This window comes from Vidua chalybeata, chromosome 4 (assembly GCF_026979565.1).
Source record: "Vidua chalybeata isolate OUT-0048 chromosome 4, bVidCha1 merged haplotype, whole genome shotgun sequence".
Classification (NCBI taxonomy): domain Eukaryota; kingdom Metazoa; phylum Chordata; class Aves; order Passeriformes; family Viduidae; genus Vidua; species Vidua chalybeata.
The window spans coordinates 70,683,900-70,703,633 of record NC_071533.1 but is presented as its reverse complement, the minus strand read 5'-3'; the positions used below and the strand labels follow the sequence as shown (position 1 = coordinate 70,703,633).

The following is a 19,734-nucleotide window of genomic DNA, read 5'->3' as shown; positions in this document are numbered from 1 at the left end:
GGAGAGGTGGGAAGTTGTTCCTGGAGATAACGAGATGCAGGGGAGGCCACACAGCAAATGCTGTGGGGTTTGGCTTCCTCTGTTCATCTGAGGCTCAAAAACTGGGAAAAAAGATGAGCTTAGGGCTGGTTGGCTCCAGGGGGTGGTGGCCACACACCTGGAATGCTGAGGGTGGCTATGGGGAGGCTGTGGGGCGAGCAGTGGGAGAGGAGCAGATCCCAGGGATATCTTTGAGGTTTGGGGTACCAGGGAGGGTCCCAGGGACGTTTCAGTGTCTCCATCCTTGGATGGTTTCAGGAGCAAACTGCAGACAGCCCAGAGCAACCTGGGCTGACCTCCTGGGTGACCCTGCTTTGAGCAGAAGGTTGGAGTAGAGACATCCTGAGGTCCCTTCCAACCTGAATTTCCCTCTGCTCCTACCCAGTATTCCCAAACTGTTCCTTCTTTTGAAGCACCTTTCTAGAGCATCCAGGGTGTCAGGGAAGAGACACCAGCACACCCCTCCAGACAGCAATTTCCTGATTTTTTGCAGACCAAATGCCACACTGGTAAACCTGACATGGCCAAACAAGATGGTCTTCAAGTCCCTTCCAGCCCAAGTTATTCCATGATCCTGCATCACCTGGAGATATCCCAAAACACGTTGAAATGAAGAAGCCATGACATTAAATTACTCTCAGGGACAGTGGTTTGTTCGCCCCATCTGGCATCAAACATCTTTTTGCTCCATCCACTCTTGGAAAAGCCAAAAGGAACTTCAGCAGTGACCACCACCAGCACCAAATTCCCTCCTTGCACGGATCCAGTGTGCAAACAGAACATCCAAAAAATCCTTTCCGTTTCCTGGTCACCCCTCTATATCTTAGCCAAACTCTTCATTTACAAAGAGCAGTGGCTATAACAAAACAAGTCTGGGTAACTCGGGGTCAGCACTGCTATTTTTTTGAGTAGTTTCCTGTTCTTGCAGGATCTCGGTGTGTTGTGTCTCCATCACCTCCTGCATCTCCACCCTGTGTTTGATGGGTGTGTGGTGCCAGATTCAGGGTGGTATAAACAAGCAGATCTCAGCTTGTTGAAGTAACTCACCCTTTTGTTTTCTTTGACCTGGGGGCTGCTTTCTTTTTTTTTTTTTTTTGTGGTAAGAATAAAACAATCATTTCAGGGCAGGGGAAATTTTAATATCTCTCCTCCCAAAATAGCACTAGAGAAGAATGAGGATCTTCTAGCCTGAAGAACTTGGATAGATGGAGTAGGAGGCTTTTTATAGCCATCATTATTTATTACTTAATTTTCCCTGCCCAGGTAAAAGTGGGAAACTTTCCAAACAGTCTCGTTTTATCCCTTTCTCATGCTATTCATAAATTTTTCAGTAAGAGCTCTGTAGGCAGCAAGTCCATTCTCTGAATGAACATCCATTGCCTGGAGGGTGGAGTCCTCTGAAGCATTCATGGGATCCCATAAATACAACAGGACCCCATAAATCTGAGCAAAAAGGAAGAAAAACAGTTCTTATGAAGCACAGCAAGGGACTACCTTGTTTGTTTACCATGCAAGCACAGCACAATTCATGTTTTCTCTCCAAGAAATCAGAATTATTTCCTTAAAGGTGCTGTTACAGTAGGAAAATAGCTCCTTGATGCTACAGAGGGATAAGGAAAAAGCAAATTGAAAACCCTAAAGGATGGATCCTTGGCTCTTAGAATGCTGAAAATGGGATTTGTGAGTCATAAAGCTTTTCTGTTTGGTTTTATTTGGAGCTGCTGACTCTGGGTTTATTTCTGGGCTTGCCTTTGCCCATCAGGGATGGAGACAGGTCTTCCTGGGGTTCCACCATCCCGGGAAGTCCTGCAGGATGGCTCAAGGATGGTTCCTTAGCGTGCACCAGGACATCAAAGCCATCCCACGGCCCACATTCCCAGCAGCCAATGTTTTCCGTGGGGAAGGGTTGTGCAGGTCCTGGTAGCATGGGATGTACCAATTAATTTTTACATAAAATTCAACCTCCAGCCTCACTGTGCAACCATCAGCCCAGGGTGGGAAGTTTAGGCATTCCTCATGGGTGGGGGAATAAAGAACCTCTCCAGGTGCACATCTCAGGGTGAACAGCTAATTCTGGCCTCCCTGTGTGTACAGCATTGTTTTCTCCAGCAGGGATTTGCTAAAAATAAACAGGTATCCAGGGAAGAGGGTGTGAAGGCAGCTGTTTCCATGAGCAGAGGCCAACACTGAGGTACCCAAGCTGAAAACACAGCGAGGATCAGCCCTCGGCCGGGTCACACGAGCAGACTCAACCCAGATCTGGTGTTTGCTTTTGGACAAGATCTAGGTCAGGAGGACCCACCAAGAAACACCAGCAGCAGCTTTCCCCCTCTTTGCAAACCACTCTGCTCCCCTCTTCCTCTCTTTGGGAATTGTTGTGGATTTCATTCAGCTGCACCCTCAAAACGTGCAACAATAGTGGGATAGTGAAGCTGAGGAAGCTGGAGAGCAGGAACAATAGCTGATGTCACGTTCTTTCCCCTTCCACCTCACCTCACTCCTTCTCCAGGAAGCCTGACCTCTCTGTCCGGTGTTTTCCAGGTTGTTGACCTGATTTTTCATCCCAAGGGAAATACGAGGCTGCAGGCCACAGCAGTGGTGTGAAATGTCTCCCCTTGTTGGCTGAAAGAGTCTTGGGGGCAAAATGTCCTTAAATCCCATGCTGGGAATATCCCTTTTCCCTCTCCTCTCCTCTCCCACCACAGCTTTGCTGTGTTCCTGGGGCTTTGGAGTGTCTGGGCAGGCTCATGGAGATGAAGAGGAGATGGAAGGAGCCAACAAAGCAGCCAGATGTTGCAGGGAAAGGTTGCGCTGTCAGTCTCCTTCCTCTTGTGAGTGTTGGATTTAGAGGGGGCTTGGGAAAGCCTCTGGAAGCTGCTGGTTCATGGACTGGCATGGGACAACCAGCAGGAGCTCTGCAGGAGACTGTCCCACTCAGCAAAAGACAAGAGAAGCAGGAGGGATGCATTTCAGGATCCTTCCAGAGGGAAGCTAAGGGGTTTTTAGCAATCCTATCCACTTTTCCTTCAGCTCCTGTTGCTGGTGGTGCCTTAGCAAGCTCAAAGTGTGTCCAGGGGCTCAAAAACCAGGGAGAGCTTGGGATTGGGATGGTGCCAGCTCCTTGTCAGCACAACCTGTGCCGTGGGGACTTGTCCATACATGGAACCATCAGAACTTTATCAGGGCCAGCTAAAACGCTTCCAGGTGGCTGCAGGGCAGCTGGGCCACAGCCCAGCATATTTATTTATCTTGTCTTTGCTCTGTGGCAGCGAGCAAAGTCCAATTTGGTTTTTGGGGAAAAAAGCAAAGAACGCTTTGGAACGTGTTCTCACCTGCACCAGGTTAAAAGCGAGGTGGGAGTGAGTGTTCCCCACTGGATTGGGGTCCTTTGGGAAGGGAAAAGGAGCTTGCTCCAGGCAGCCCCATGTCTCCATCACACCCCAAAGCTGCAGATTCTGGGCTTTACGCTGCTGCTGGCAAATGCTGGTGTAATTAAAATAAGACGCAGACGAAGGGTCTTATCCCACTCTCTGCCAGGGACGAGGAGCTGGGGTGATTAACGGGATGGACACGGTGCAGGGAGCTCCTCACAGATTAGCACTGGGGGATGGGGATTAATGTCCTGGGGGGGGGAAATGGGAGCCTCCACAGCAAGTTCAGTCCTCCTTAATGCTTACTCAGCCTCTAGTCACGCCATGGGGCAGCTCTTCCTTCCCCCGGGGGTGGGTGGTTGTCGGAACCCAAGGTGTCCCTCAGACACTCTTGGATGTTCCAGGCCCAGGTCAGGAGCCTCTGAGACCCTGGCAGGCAGCCAGAAACCCCTGTGGTTTTGAATTTGACCCATGGAACAATTTACCAACCTTGCAGGAAGAACAAGAAATCACAGAAGTTTAGATATTATAGTAGAAGTAATCACAAAGTAAAAGGAAGGATTTTTGAGTGCTGTACAGGGGGGGTTTAGGCCTTGCACAGAGGGGCCTGAGTTTTGTACATGGGGGTCAGAGGTTCTAAGATGGAGGGATTTGAGCGTGCCCTGTCCTCCTTCTTTCTCCTTCCTATTCCCCACGTTCATGGTGATGTTGGCACTCACAGATTGGTTTAGAGTAGAAAGCCACTGTTCAATATAGGTGATAGGCATTGGGGAAAAACTATAAACATTTAATAGGTAATGTGTGATATAAAAGATGGCACCAGCCCCTTGGGCGGGGGAGACTGAGAGAGACACAGAGGGAAAAGGAGTCAGAGAAAATGTCAGGGAGTGTGTGTGCCTTGAGATAACGCGCAATAAACTGCCTTGAGACCAGACAACTGAAGACTACTGAGTCTTTCTTTGAAGGCACAGGTTGGAGGAGAGACTTTATCACCACCCGGGGTCACCCCAATCTAGGGGTGATTCTGACAGGTGGTGAAGCAGGAGGATGCAGGAGGAGCAGGACGTGCTCCCCTCAGCTGAGGGATGTGTGATTAATGGGTTTCCAGCCATGTGCCCCCCTCACGGTCCATTAAAGCCTGGCTCCAGATCCTTCCCTGTGTTGTGATGACCTCAGTCCTTTATAGATCCTTGGAGGGTTTCTGTGCAGGACCTAAAATCCCTGCTCCTGCTCCCTGGAAGCTGGGGGTGCTGCTGGCTCAGTGCTTTGGCAGTGGTGACACATCAGTAAAATAGGAAAAGACTGGGAAGATTGGGGAAAGGGTGCCAGAGGCCAGGCGAGGCTGGGATCTCTGGGCAGAGCAGGATAAGGCAGAGGAGGCAAAACTCCCTGAATTTCAGGTGTGAAGAGAATAAAGGGTGTCTGTAAGGATGGTTGTGCTGGCACTAGGACACAGCCAGCACAGAGGGGTGCTGGTTGTGAAGTGGGGTTATTTTTGGGGGACAACAAGAAAAGAACTATGTGGGGTGCTGGTGACAGAGGGGTGCCCAGATGGGGCTGTGGTGCTTTTGGGGCAAGTGGGGTAGGGCAGGGGTCCCATGGGGCAGCCAGGGCATGTCTGTGTGCCTTAGGGTGTTTGGGGGGGCAACACTTTGGGGAGACCAGGGTACATCACTCCCTGGAGCTCCAGGACACATCATCATCCCTCGGGGCTCTGCGGGATATCCCCGCGTCCCCCTGCTCCTCGGGGCTCTGTGTCACCCCTCCCCGGAGGGTTTTGTGTCACCCATTCTCGGGGGGGCACTCCGTGACACCCCTCCCTAAGGGCTTCAGGGGGTTCCAGGGGAATCCGTGTCACCCCTGCCCAGAGGTCCCAGGAGTTTTCAGGGGTCTCTTGTCCCCCTTCCCCGGGATCTCAGGGGTCCCTTGTCCCCCCTCCCGGGGGTCTCAGGGGGTCCCTTGTCCCCTCTCTCCCCGGGGTTTCAGGGGTCCCTTGTCTCCCTTCCCTGGGATCTCAGGGCATCCCTTGTCCCCCCCATCCCCTCCCCGGGGTCTCAGGGGTCCCTTGTCCCCCTCCCGGAGGTCTCAGGGGGGTCCCTTGTCCCCTCTCTCCCCGGGGGTCTCAGGGGTATCTTGTCCCCCTCATCCCCTCCCAGGGTCTCAGGGGTCCCTTGACCCCTCATCCCCTCCCGGGGGTCTCAGGGGTCCCTTGACCCCTCATCTCTCCCCGGGGGTCTCAGGGGTCCCTTGTCCCCCTCATCCCCTCCCGGGGTCTCAGGGGTCCCTTGTCCCCCTCATCCCCTCCCGGGGGTCTCAGGGGTCCCTTGTCCCCTCTCTCCCCGGGGGTCTCATGGGTCCCTTGTCCCCCTCATCCCCTCCCAGGGGTCTCAGGGGTCCCTTGCCCCTCTTTCCCCGGGGTCTCAGGGGTCCCTTGTCCCCTCTCTCCCCGGGGTCTCAGGGGTCCCTTGTCCCCTCTTTCCCCGGGGTCTCAGGGGTCCCTTGTCCTCTCTTCCCAGGGTCTTAGGGGTCCCTTGTCTCCCTTCCCTGGGATCTCAGGGCATCCCTTATCCCCCTCATCCCCTCCCGGGGGTCTCAGGGGTCCCTTGTCCCCCTCGCCCCCCCCCCCGGGTCTCCCTGGCATCGGACGAGCCCACGCCCCGTCGTGGGGGGGGGACAGCAGCCGTGGTGGGGGCTGGACGCGCCCAAGAGCGAGCAGGGGGGAGGGGGGCGTGTGGGGTGTGTGAGCAGGGGGCTGGACTTGGACGAGCCCATTCCTGCCGGAGGGGTGACCAACCTCATCCCCGCTATGTTTGCTCCCAGCTAGGGCCGCTATCCAAGAATTCCCAACCGCATTTCCTGCGAGAGATAAAAAAAAACTCGGGAAAAATCCTGCGCGGACTGAAAAGCTGGGAGAAGAGGGAGCAGTGCGGGTGTGCCGTATCCTTCCCCCCCCGGGCCGAGTGGTGCGCGCGGCGCGGGGCGGGGCGCGGGGCCGCAGTGGCGGAGCCGCCCCGTCCCTCAGGCGCATCGCGGTCGCCATGGCGCTGTGCGGCCGCTCCGCGCTCCTCCCGCCGCCCCCGCGGCACCGGCCCCGGCCCCGAGCCCCGGGGCCCTTCGTCAGGTACCGGAGGGGCAGCGGGGAAGGCGAGGAGAGGGGTGACAGCCAGCGGCAGGGCTGCGCTGAAGGGGCTGTGGCGTGGGGAAGGGGTGTGCGGGGTGGGGGGGTCTATTGGAGGAGCGCTGAAGGGGGGATGTGGAGGGTTTGGATGAACTGAGGAGGGATTTGGTGTGCGAGAAGCCGGGCTTTTCACAGCTCGTGGAGGAAATCGGGTTAAACGCCTGTTTGGGGGCGTTGGGGAGCGAGGGATGCGGGGCGCAGCGCTTTGGAGGTGCTGAAGTGCGCTGGAATAGAGGGGTTGGGGAGAGGTGTCAAGCGGTAGGATGGGGCCTTAAGGGGTTTGATATGGGAGAAGGTGGGGTGTTCGCAGAGCTGAGGGTGCTGATTTGGGGTAAAATAGGGTTTAACACCGGATTGAAGGCGTTGGGGGTGGGAAGGATGGGGTGCACGGCTTTGGGGGTGGGACAGAAGCGATGGGGCGTTAAGGAGAGTGCCTTGGCACTGAGCTGTGGGGGGGGGGGGTGTTGCTGTCGGATTTGGGATCATTAAGGGTTTTTTTGGGGGGGCTGGAGCAGCATGTGAGAGGCTGGGAACGAGAGGGAAAGGATTGGCCACGATGGGGACAGGTAGATTTGGCAGGTGGCTACCGGGAGGGAGGTGTTGGTGGCCCTGCCAGGGTGGCAGACAGGGGCCTGACGTGACCTTGTGGATGGAGGGATTGTCAAAGGCTGAATCCTGCTGCAGGAGGGTGTGTGGGAGGCTGCGGAGGATGAGGAGCAGCAGGACATCACGGGGGGCTCGGAGCAGGGCTGGTGTGCAGAGAGTGAGTTTAGGGTTGTGTTTCTCTAGGGGATAAACCTGGCACTGATTTGGGAGGGGGTTGGCGTGGGCTGTCTTGGCAATAAGGGAAAAAAAAAAAAAAGGCTTGTGAAAGGCAGGAAAAGTGAATTAGGATAGGGACAGCTGAGGTTTGGGATTATGGAGAGAAGGAAGAGGCTGTATTTGTGTGGGCACCTGCTGGGGGGGGGTTTGTGGATACAAAGGTAATAAAATTTCCTGAGCTCTGAAAGTATGTTGGGTTGGGCTTGACAGGAGCTGGGGTGTGGGGACATGTGAGATGGTGGCATTGGCTCTGTGGGAGCTCAGGTGTCAGCTCAGGTATCCTTAGGTCGCCAGAGCTCTGTTTCCTTTTGGAAACACTTGAGGTGCACCGATGTGTATGAGGCTGCAGCCCATTATCTGAAGGGTTTGAATAGAGCAAACAGCCTCAAGTTGTGCCAGGAGAGGTTTAGGTTGGGTGTTAAGAAACATTTCTATGCTGGGAGGATTGTCCAGCACTGGAACAGGCTGCCCAGGGCAGTGGTAGAGTCTCCAGGTATTTAAAAAGCAGTTAAAAAACGTTTTTGTGGTGCTTAGTGACGAGGTTTAATGGTGGCTTTGGCAGTGCTGGGCTAACAGTTGGACTTGATGGTCTTGGAGAGCTTTTCCAACCGAAATGATTCCATGATTCTGTTTTTTGGTACCACAAAGGACAGCCCAGGAACTGAAGTGCTTGATGCTTTCAATAGTTCCAGCACAATACATGGAAGTATTCAGCAGTGGGAAGCCAGATAATCAGGGAATGGAGACCTTGCACGTGAATCGCAGACAAACACTTGGCCAAGCTACCTGGGTCTGTGCTTGCTGTAGATTTTCAATTAAAAAACAAACAAACACCAAAACCAAACAGCTTTTTATCTTAAGTACAAGGAGGGAACAAAAGCATTTTCACTTTTTGGATAATTTGTCAGTGAAATGAGGAATTCTGCAGTGAGAGAGGGAGAAATGGAGGTTGTTCTGCTGCCTTGAAATGCGTGAACATGGCTGGTTATGTTCCCTCTCTCCATTTCTGAATTCAAAATAAGACAGAATGAAAAATGACCTTTTCAAAATTTTTTTTCACAGAATAAATTAATCTTAATTATTTAGAAAGAGCTTAGAATTTCTTTAGAGCTATAAAGAAATTCACGTTGGGTAATGAAATGCCAAGATGGTAAGAAAAAAAAAAAAATGCTGAGAGAGAAAATGGTTTCCACTCAAGCCTTCCTCTTCCTGAGTGATTTTTGTAATCTGAGACCCTGTTTTAGAGTTGTCATGAGAACATTTCGACTCTGAACATCTGCAAGCTTTTGAGCTCCACTGGGGGATGCAGCCAGCAACTGTAATTTGGTGCATTTGTAGGAGCCATGTCATCTGTTAATTTTTTTTCCTCCTTAACATTCATTCTTGTGCAGTTCTTTTTAAAAATTTTTTTTATTGTCAGGCCAGATGGAGGCCAGCGTTTGCAATAAATTTCCCAGGCAGTCAGCAGATAGCAGGCAGTTAATAAAAATAACTTAAAACAAAACAATCTGTTACCCTCCTCCCCCTGCCCCCAAGTTCCTAAACAGGAATGGAAAAATTCTTCAGACTATATAAAGACTAGAGAAAGAGCCAGAGATAATTCTTGGAGTTCTTCCACATACTTGAGAGTTTTGGTCTGCCATGTGGCACTTTGGGAGCTGGCGACCCTCGGCATTGTAACAAGTAAAGAATGGGTTTGGAAATAGATAGAAAAAAATCCCTTAAGTAAGAGAGAAGTGCTGCCCAAAAAAGGGGAAGTCTTTTTGGGAGGTGATGTCATCTTTCATGTGCCTGTGTTTAGTGGTGAATGAGTGTTTTCCTTGTGAATACAGACGTTTCTGAACAGAATTCCTATCAAGTTTGTTTTAAATATCTGCATCAGAAAATCAATGCAGATTTCTTCTATTTTAGAGCACTCTGTACCCACCCAATCTGAATTAACCTTTATGTAAAACAGAGTAGAGCAAATCCTCATTATCCATTATCCATGGTGGTAACATAATACAGATGAGTTCTAACCATGTGTCCATGTGGGGAAATGCAAAATAAGTCCTTGGGTTAATTTTTCTGTTGTCTCTTCCTCTGTGCTTCTCCTGCTCTAAACTGTTCTGTTGTTAATCACATCCTGGTTAAATATGTAGCTTTTTTTTTTTTTTTTTTTCCCATGAATGGGGTATTTGGGAGCACGGGACCAAAGAGTTGTTGTGGTTTCCCAACCAATTTTTGTAGGGGACTTGTCTGTGATGAAAGATTAACAAATTTTTCTTTGCCTGTGTTGTGTTCCTTATGTAATTATGCCGAAGTTCAGGATATTGTAAGAGCACAGTTGCATTGGAATTTTTTTTTTTTTTTTTAAGGAATGTGCTGTATTTTAGCAATGCAAAGAGATAGCTGATTTAACTTGAAGTACAGGAGGGGAAAAAAAAAAGAAACAACCCCCATTCCTTGAATATGGATGGTTTTCTGCCACCTTAGGGAAATGAGAATGCTTAGGATCTTCTACAGTGAAAATTGAGGGGTGTGGAACCATTTGATTGATGGGAGTAGAGAGGTAGAAGGGAAATTTGCCACGGGGAGGAGCAGAGCTATGGTGTGGACCTTTCAGCTGGAATTCTCCCTTTGTGATCATCTCACCATCTGATTCGGAGCTTTGTGGCCACGTGGCTGCAGAGGTTCTGCCCTAGGAATGAGCCCTGAAGGTGAATTTAGTCTTGAGGCACTGAAAATGAACTTTGATTTCTGCCCAAGTGCCTGGCAGTGCCCTGTTTTTTAATCAGAGTGAGTGATAGCAGAATAATCACCCTCCAGCTGCTGATCGTTGTCACTTTTTCAATCATTGTCATTTTCTCAGCTGATAATATTTTTGGAAGGGAATAGTTGATGCTCTCCATACTGTGCTGCAACATAAGAAAATGAAAGTACAGACATGGTTTTTGTACATCAGCCTGTTAGAGAGAACATCAAGGCTGAGGGTCTGACTGGTGTGTAAGTGATGGGCAACCCATCATTTAGTAAAGATCCTCAAAAAGTTTGTGGTTGTGCAGAACGACATTAGGCAGTTCCAGATGTTTAGTGAGGAGAGATTCAAGCTTGTTCCTGTGTGCTTTGAGGTCTCTGAATTACAGAATTGACTATTCCTGTCCACTTAAAGTCAAGATTTGGCCCTGAAAATGCACACAAAGTTAAAAATGTATTTATCTGTGTCCATTTTTTTCTCGCTGTTCCTAAAAAATTACTTGCCCTCCTATTTATAGTCAACATCCCTATGCTCACTGTAGCGAAATTTACAAATCAGCTGGGAAACAGATGTATATTTTAAGGTGGGTGAATGTTGTCTTTTGAGTGCCAAGTGAAGGAGTTATTTTGAAATCAATGGAATTCTGAGAGTCTTTAGCTCAATCTGACTTCTGGTGTCTGTTTTCACAGCTACAGTAAGGTGGGGATAATGTCAGACTGTGAGAAATCCAGGAAAATCCTGGATTCTTAACAGAAGCAGGCAACGTTTCTGATAGAAATCATGCAGTCGACAAAAGACCCAAGAAATATAAACTTGATTTTTCAGGGACTAAAATAAAATGGAAACAGATGTTCACAACAGCGAGTTAACAAGGAGACTTGGGGGAAAAAGCCCTGTGATTTATCATTCTGTTTAATTTATTTATTTATGCTAAATCAGGCTGTTATTGGTAAAACCATTGATTTTGATACGCAGCATGAATCTATTCAAGGCGAGGATTTCTTCTGATGTGGGGATTCTCCTTGGTTTGCCAGGGATATCTCTGATTTTTCCCTGCCATCCATCCAACCCCGGCCACGTGCGGGTTTTTAGGGCTGCCAAGCCTTTGTGGGGGAGGAGTGAAACACCTGCCAAGATGAAACACACGGAAGGCAGCGAAATCCCAGCCTTTGTCAGCTGACTTGGGCACAATTAAACACAGCTGCCAGGCTGTGAAAGTCCACTGGGAACTGGGAATCCACTGGGAATCAGGCAGGGATCTGCTGGTTCTCACCTTCTTTTTTCTGCCTCTGTCGAGGTCGGGATTGAAGGCACTTGAGATGACATTTTGCATTCAGGCTTAGATGTGAATTATTTCTTTTTTATATTACAAGTCGTGAGTTCTACAGCATTCTACTAACAAGGCACAAAATATCTTTTGTTACAAGGTCTTCTAAGGCTAAACTATCCAATTAAGAAATGACACCTAAATTATTTTCACTTCTAACCCAATAACTGATAACTTATGTCCCACAATGTGAAAAATGCCATTCACTTTTGTTAAAATTTTAGGAGTTTAATAGTAATGAAAATAGTGATGGAAATTAGGACAATAAGAGACAATAAAAAGCGAAGAATTACGGATGTCTGGGTGCCTTGCACTCTGCCAAAAAGCACCCCTTGCTAACAAAGAATTACCCTTTAAAAGCAATAGCCTTTTGCATATTCATATATCTCATACATGATTCAAACATTTCTTTTAAACGTGGGTGTTTCTGCTTAATTTTGGCTTCCCCCCCCATCTTGTAAATCAACTTTCTTGGTTCCTCGAAGTCTGAGCTTTCTTGATAAGGAGACAGTAATTCTTCTCTTGGGATTTTGGTGTCTGTTGCTGTTATCTCGATCTAGATAGGATAACGTGAAGAATTTTTTCATTATCTTTTCTATTCCTTGAGCTAGTTACAAAAAGTATCTTACATCACATAGTTTAAAAACTATAGCTTAAAAACTATATTTGCTAGACTACTTAAAAGAGATTAATACAGCATAACTTTCTAACATAACACATATAGTATTCATTTTAATATTTGTGAAAAGCCAATATTATAATATGTATTTATAACACGCAAGGTGGACTTTTCTGTCCACAAAATACCACCCAAACCCATGAAGAAGGTGAGGAAGAGCAACCAGCCACTGCCCTAAAATCTCCACCTTGCCCCATATATATTGGTATATTCTAAAACCTTAAACCCTTGAGTTTTCCACCCTGTGATTTTACACACTTCTAATCAAACTACACCCCCATAATCACAGTGCTATCAATAAATTTTGGAAGCTTCTCCACGGCCTCAGGTCAAATATAATATTTTCTTGTGGGTCTGTGTGCTTCAGCACAGAAAGTTTAAAATTCTCAGCATCCAGGATTCCAAGAGGGATCAGTGCTGATGTCGGTGCTGCCTCAGTTCTGGATTACCACGTCAAGAAAAGGCAGCTTGAACGCAGGTTAAATCCAGCCAGGGGAAAAAGCACTGTGGGAGAAGAAACAAGATGGAATGGAAATTCAAGCACCTCGTGGCTTTCTTGAGGAAATGGATTTGTTCTTTGTGATGGAGAAAGGCACAGTTGTTAATATTCCCTTTATTTGCCAACAGACGTGCCTTGCAGCGCCGTGTCTGTTACCGAGCTGTGACAGGCTGCCTGTTGTAAAGCGAGGTACTTTGCATAATTACTGTGAAGACGTGAACAGATGAGCGCTAATTCTTAGAAGTTAATGATTGTCAATTATCTCCTCTTTTTTTTTTTTTTTTCTGGATCCAGTCCAAGATTAGCGGAATATCAAGTACCTCAAGGTACAGTTCCTTAATTGGCCCAAGCACACTTTATTGCCAGATGTCACCCCAAAGTGTGGCTTTGCCTTTTGACCTGCCTTCATCAGCAGTCAGGTCAGCTTGCTGCTGTTTGAAAGCGTTGTTTTCTTTTTAATTCCTGGGCTGGAGGTTGTTTGGATCCATAAGCTGATCCGACCTGACACATGGCTTGGAGATCGTTAGTGCACACAGAAAGGCAGCGAGAAGGGTGAGACCGTCCCTTGCAGCACCAGGAGATTTTATCCTGCCTTAAACCGACAGAGAAATCCCAGCTCCTGCTCAAAAGTGGTGCAAAAATTCCCACTTCACCTATTTCAACTTCTTACCTGCTCCAGAAGTTGTCTCATAGGTAGATAAATAGCTTCCAGCTCTTGTCTTGCCCAAATCTTGTTGAAATCCAGCATTTTGGAGCTTCCTTAGTTTCCAAACACACCTGTTTTCTTGTTTTTTTTCAGCAGCAGGTTACTGTAGGTTTAACTGTGGTTATGTAGCCACAACGTCCAGGGGAGCATCCCAAGGCCCACAGGTTTGTGTGGAGGTTGTTGTTTCCGTATGAATTTGTGCTGCTGGAGCAAAATGAAAAGGAGTGCTTGTTTTGGAGATGGGAAAAGTCATGGATTTTTGTTCCCAGGACAGTCTTTTTGTTTTTGTCAGATGACTGTTTAATGTGAAATCCAAGAAAATGCCTTTATTTCCCCCCCCTCTGACTTTATACACAGTTTAGCCTGTATTGTTTAAAAGCATGTTGTAAGAATTCTAATTATTCTCTTTTTATTTCTGAATGGCATCTTTCTTCAGGCACACAAGTCTTCTGTGTTTAGTGTCAGCCCTTGAATGTAATGATTTATCCACACTTGAAATGACGTTGAAAATTTTTCTGTGAAGAAGCTTTTTCAAAGAATTTTCTCATTCTCTCACTTCTTAAATAAGGCTAGGAAAAATATTCTGCAAGATGTCTGTTTAATATTAAGAATGAAATAAATACCTTTATTGGACATAACATCTTATTGTGAAATAATGAATGTATAATTTGCTCTGTGCTTTCACATTTTGTGTCAGGACACACAGCGCTGACATCAAGATTTACCTGGCAGAAATGTTTTAGCAGCTTAATCTGAGATCTTTAGATATTTTTAAGGGCTGCACCAAAGATATAATTTATTTGAAAAATAATGAAAATAATTCAAGGAGAATAAAATTTCTAACCTGAAAACATAAAAAAGGAAAGAAATGCTCAACCTGTGAGGATTCTCTTCCCCCAATTCTTCTTCCCTTTTTCCACCCAGCACTTGAACTGATCAGAAAATACTTTCCCAGAACTCAAGAAAACAAAAACCCCATTTATTTTGCTTTTCTCTGCTCTGGTCTTCTGGCACAGGCTCATAACACTGCTTCTTTTAAATGATAAATGTGATTTATTGGGTCACTCTTTAGAAGCTTTTGAAATTAAAATTTAAATATCATAGGAACTGCTTACCTTGTTTCCTAGGTAATATTTTTTAATAAAATGGAACAAGTCTTTCCCCATGAGTTTCTGTAGTTGTTCTTTGTCAAATTGAGTTCTAACCACTTTTCTGTAAGTGATCAGTACAGGGAGGGAAAAAAAATGGTAGCAAAATCAAAATGTGTATTGCTGCTCTGTTTAGAATGCTTAAGAAGTTCTAAAAATGTTACAGGTCCTTAAAAACCTGTTTTTGTCTGGAGAATTAAATTTGCCTTCAGAGTTGACAACAGCAGAAGAATTATTGCATTTTGTTTTTGAGGAGCTGAAGGGAAATGTCCTTCTTGTGCCCTCAGCATTTTTCCTGTTGACTGTTTCTTTCCTCACTTTGAGCAGGAACAGGAAAATGCACCCTCTGATATGGAAAATGCTTTATTAAAAGTCACTCTGGGTGCTGCTTGCTGTGTCAGTGCAGAAGTGCTTGGACATGGTTTTTCTCCCAGTCCTTCCAATTTGTCCTTCAGATCCTCTCAGAAATCATGGAAACAATTCCTCTGCAGGCAGGTCAAGAAGCATTTTGAGAAGGATTTCACTCATGGGCAGCTTTGTACAAAAAGTTGCTTTCATATTCTTGTTTTCTTTTTTTTTTTTTTTTTTTTTTTCACAGAGGCTCCAGCAATCCTGCAGCTGCTCCTAAATAACTGTGGGCTTGTGCAACTTGTGTTGCTGTTTCCATACCAACAAATGAAATAAGTCCAATTTGTGCCCACAGTGAAGAGGCTGGGGATTTTTTTTCTCCTCTCTTATCTCCTGATATGGGAAGTATAAAAAGATGAGCTCTGAATAGCTTGTAGTGAATCATCTGTCAGCCAGCTGGTCTGGGCTTCTGTTGAATGATGGGGTGAAAATTTTCCAGAATAAGATACAAACCTTAATTTTGTACAGCTGTGAGAGTCAGGTTGAGGTGAGGTTTGAAAGAATGAATAATTAGTAGTTGCTTAAATGTGCAGCATTAAGTTCAGTGTGGTTTTCGTGGATTTCCTGGCATCACCCATGTGAGCAAACATCTGATAGTACCTGATGAAGTCTTTGCTGTCATCAGTGGCTTTAATTTCTATTTCTGTGTCTAAGAGTGGATCAAAATATCCATCCATCCATCCATCCATCCATCCATCCATCCATCCATCCATCCATCCATCCATCCATCCATGTAAATAATATAAATTGAAATATTCCAGGTAAAAAGCACAATTGAGGGATTCAGAACTGAAACATTTGACCTAAAAAGGGATAAAATTAATGCTGGAGACCGCAGTGACTTTGTGCTTCCCGTGAAAGTATCTCCAAATGAAGTGTTGTGTGTCCTTTATCACTGGTGTTTGAATTTCACTTAGATATGCCATAATGGAAACCTTTCATGTACATTCTTTCTTTCAGGAAAAGTAGAGCATAGTAATTGTAGTATTGCTGAAAAGACCTATTTGCTTTTTTTACTTGGCTAAAGTAATGCTGAAAATAGAAATATTTGACCTTGCTTTATTGTTTGTTTGAACTGCTCATAAATTTAGCTCTATTTGAGTGGTTCTGTGAGAGACATTTGTTTCCTGGAGCTGAGCAGCTCATAGTTCTATAAACAAGAAATCCCATTCACTAATACCAACAGTGAAATTTCTTGTCTTTTATCTTTATTTAAACAAACTCACAGAATGTTGCCTGGAAGCACAAATTGTGTTGCTCTCTGTGTGGCTGTTGTAGCTGAAAGATGCATATTGGGCAACTGAATTAAAATGTATATAATGAACTATTCACTTTGATTATAAAAAAATCTGTCTGGCTGTTGCAGATGGAATTTTTGCCTGGTTTAAAGAGAAATATTGGACAGCTGAATTAAAATTTATATAATAAACTATTCATTTTTATGGTAAAAAATCTCAGCAATATTTGGCATTGTTTCCTTTCTCTTTCATGTTTGAATTGATGATCTGGGAGGTCTTTTCCAACCTTAATGATTCTCCTGATGGTGCTGGAGGTGCCAGAACTCTTTCCCAAACTCTTGTTGGGATGTAGGTGCACCTGTGGCCCCTTCTGATGTTACTTTGCTTTTTGCTTCTCTGGTAGAAAAGGGAATTTCTGCTGGCCAGGTGAGAGCAAACTGAGCAGCAATTTTTGCCACGTTGGAGAGTAACAGAGCTCATGGGTTGAAGGATTAGTTATAAATTCCTGTCTTCTCTCAGTGCTGTGGACTTCATCTTTTAGTGGGCAAAAATAATCAGGAATGGTTTGATTTAAGGTCCATGTCTCAAGAAAAAATCCCCCAGTTGAAGTGTGTCCATTTACTTTCTGTAATAAAGAAAACAAAGCTGGGTCAGCTCTTCAGCCTCCCAGTTTGACATTTCTCAACAGTGACCTTGAGGATAAATTCTCTTTCTTTTGCAGCTGCAGCCGCCTCCGAAATATTCAGACTATCCTGACACAGAGCAGCAAATCTCAGCCTGATGGAATCCTCTGCATTTTAGGTTAGTGTTACATTTTTTGTTCTCATTATGCTGATAAAGATACCACGAGTTTCAGAAAGAAGAAAATCATCTTGCTGCTCCAAGCCCCAGCCTGGTTTCTCAGGGCATGAACAGCTGATATTACACTCTCTCCTCCCTAAATAATTCTTCAACCTATTTACTAATTTTGGACAAAGAATTATAAAGAGTGGCCTAAGAAACCCATGAAGCAGTTAGGAGTTAAATGTTGGCATGTGAAATTAATGTGGTGTCAGTGCTTTATTTCTTCTGGGACAGCAGGAAATAAAGGTGCACGTGTGCAAGCGTGCTGTAGGAAAATAACAGGGGTTTTGTATTGCTTTAATACCATTTCATTGGCTCTTGTTTTATATTATATAATCAGTGTCAAGATCTTAAAGGAAAAATGCAGACATTACCATTGAAAACTTGAGTCCTTAGAGAAAAGGACTGAGGAGTAATTGTTTAAATATATAAATAAATAAATATAAATAATAGATTGCAGTTAAAGAAAAGAAATCTGTTGTATCTATAAAGAAGCTCTGTGTAGGAAGTGATACCACAGTCTGTTTTTTTTTTATTTTTATTTTTATTTTTTTATTCTGTTTTTTTAATGAAGTAGCAAGAGTACATAAAGCTCATTTACTGGACCACAGAATAAAATTTATAAATATATATAACCTCATTCTCTTCCAGTCAGTGTTAACTGTACATGACCCTTCCTGCCCTGCATTCTCTGGGGTAAGAGGTTAAGTCTCTGACTAAGTAGTAACTGTACAGCCAGAAGCTCTGTGAGGTCACTGTGTCAGTGAAACTTAATCATACAGGATAAACTCCTTGGGTTTTGCCTTTGCTGCTAATTTAATTCCATAAAACATGTTACACTGCAGTATTTCTTAATTATTGTGAGCTCTGAGACTGCAGAAAGTCCCAGGTAAAGAACAGCCATTGAAAACGTGGCCCAGCTTTAAGGAAAACAAAGGAATTGCTTTGTGTAATCCTCAGTGTCGTGTGGAGGATTTAATTCTATTCATAAGAACATACCTCTTCATAAATAAGCACTTGTGGTATGGAAATACTGGAGGTATGTTTTGTTGGGAGATTTGTGCTTTGCCCTGATCTCTCAGCACCCACAATGGGACTCTTGTCTGCTCTGGCCTGGCTCCTGTAGCCTGCAGAATTTCTGGCATAACTTCCATGAAACAGGCATGTCACTGTTATAAATGCATTAAATCTGTCATCAAATACAAGCTTCTGATGACAAAACCCATGTAGTTTTACATCCTCTTGACTTGTGTGGAAAGTGAATACTCACAACTATGTTTTTTTACAGCCAGTGCATGTTCTGTTTCACTTGGCTGCTTTTAATGGCCTGAAGTTAATGCAGTTCCCTCACCTCAACTTCAGTTTCATACTGGGCTGTGAGATAAAACCTGTGTGAACTTCCACAGCTTTACTTCAAGTTCATTAATATTTGTACTGAAATTAAACCCAGCACTGTGAGATCCCAGAGAGAGATGAGAACTGACCCACTGTTGATACAAGTATTTAAATGCAGTTACAGCTGATTTTTAAAAGGAATCCTCTAATCTGATTTTGAAGGGGTTGCATGGTAACATTCCTGCATTCTTTGCTGGGGAGAAAAGGCCTCACAGCTGACGTGAAAAAGGAATTTGGAGGTTGGCATGTCAAATGCCTTTAAAAAGCACTGATGTCTCAGCTGAGTGTGTTGCTGTTCAAAGTGATCTACTTAAATCATACTGTGAACTATTTTTTATGATAGTGGTGTTTCTTGGCCTCTTACCTTTCAGCAGAGATTTTCAGCTCGTGGTTCAGTTGCTGTGATTCCTGAGGAAGAGCATTTGCTGTGAGCAGGGTGTGTTTGTAACTCACTGGAGTTGTAGCTGCTCTGATTGTGGATTAAATTGTTTCACCATTCAGCACAGCAGAGCTGCATTTTTGCAAATATTGATATTTATTTTTTATTCTCCTTGAAGAGTGTGGGGATACTATCAAGGCTGTTCCAGTAAATATTTATTTTACTTTGGTTCTGTTCACATATTGCTTTTTTAGATGATAAATAATCTAATTATTTATTTAGATGATGCATTTTAGATACTATATGACTATATATAATATATATGATATAATATTATAATTTTATATATGATAGATTATATAATTAGATTAATATAATAATATATAATAGAATAAAATGAAGTAATAGATTTCATATATAAATGTATAATAAATACTATTATAGTTTTATATATTATAGATGGTATATTGAGATATCATATATATCATAACTATATATATAATATATATTTTAATATATAATAAAATATATAATCTAAATAAATAATCTAGATTATTTATCATCTAGAAAGCAATATGTGAACAGAACCAAGAAAGATAATGTTCACATAATCTTTTTTCGATTATTTTTTCTCCATTATATCCATCCCACCCGGAGCTCTCCCTGCTGGGGTTTCTCCCACATTCTGAGAACCTTTAGTCCATTGCTCTGATTGTTCATCCCATTCCCTTTCCAAACAGAGAGTGTTTTAAGGATTATTTAGGGATTATTCTGCCAGCAGTTCCAGAGCTGTGTGTGGGTTTTGGGCCAGTATCTAAAGGTGATGTGTCCATTCCCTCCTGCTCCCTCCTGCTGTCCCCACGTGCATTTCACATCCCTGCCGGTGCCCTTGGGTATCCTGCACCCACTTTATCTTAGCCAGCAGACCGATTTCCCCCCCGGATTTGGCCAGAATGTTTTCTGCC

At 44.8% G+C, this 19,734-nt stretch overlaps 1 protein-coding gene and 1 long non-coding RNA gene across 2 annotated transcripts in view; one reads left to right on the top strand and one right to left on the bottom strand.

Moving 5' to 3' along the window:
- Positions 1-6,417: 6,417 nt before the first annotated feature.
- The window catches only part of DNAAF9 (dynein axonemal assembly factor 9), a 70,792-nt gene continuing 57,475 nt past the window's right edge, over positions 6,418-19,734 (top strand). Inside the window, exons 1-2 of the mRNA XM_053940561.1 lie at positions 6,418-6,531; positions 16,874-16,953. Of these exons, the coding sequence (XP_053796536.1) occupies positions 6,449-6,531; positions 16,874-16,953 (163 nt within the window). The 5' untranslated portion in view covers positions 6,418-6,448. The remainder of the gene's footprint in view (positions 6,532-16,873; positions 16,954-19,734) is intronic.
- LOC128786866 (uncharacterized) lies at positions 11,042-13,591 on the bottom strand. The gene is made up of 2 exons (XR_008430496.1): positions 13,323-13,591; positions 11,042-12,030 (listed from the first exon to the last, which is right to left on the bottom strand). It is a non-coding gene; the product is annotated as an uncharacterized LOC128786866 (long non-coding RNA).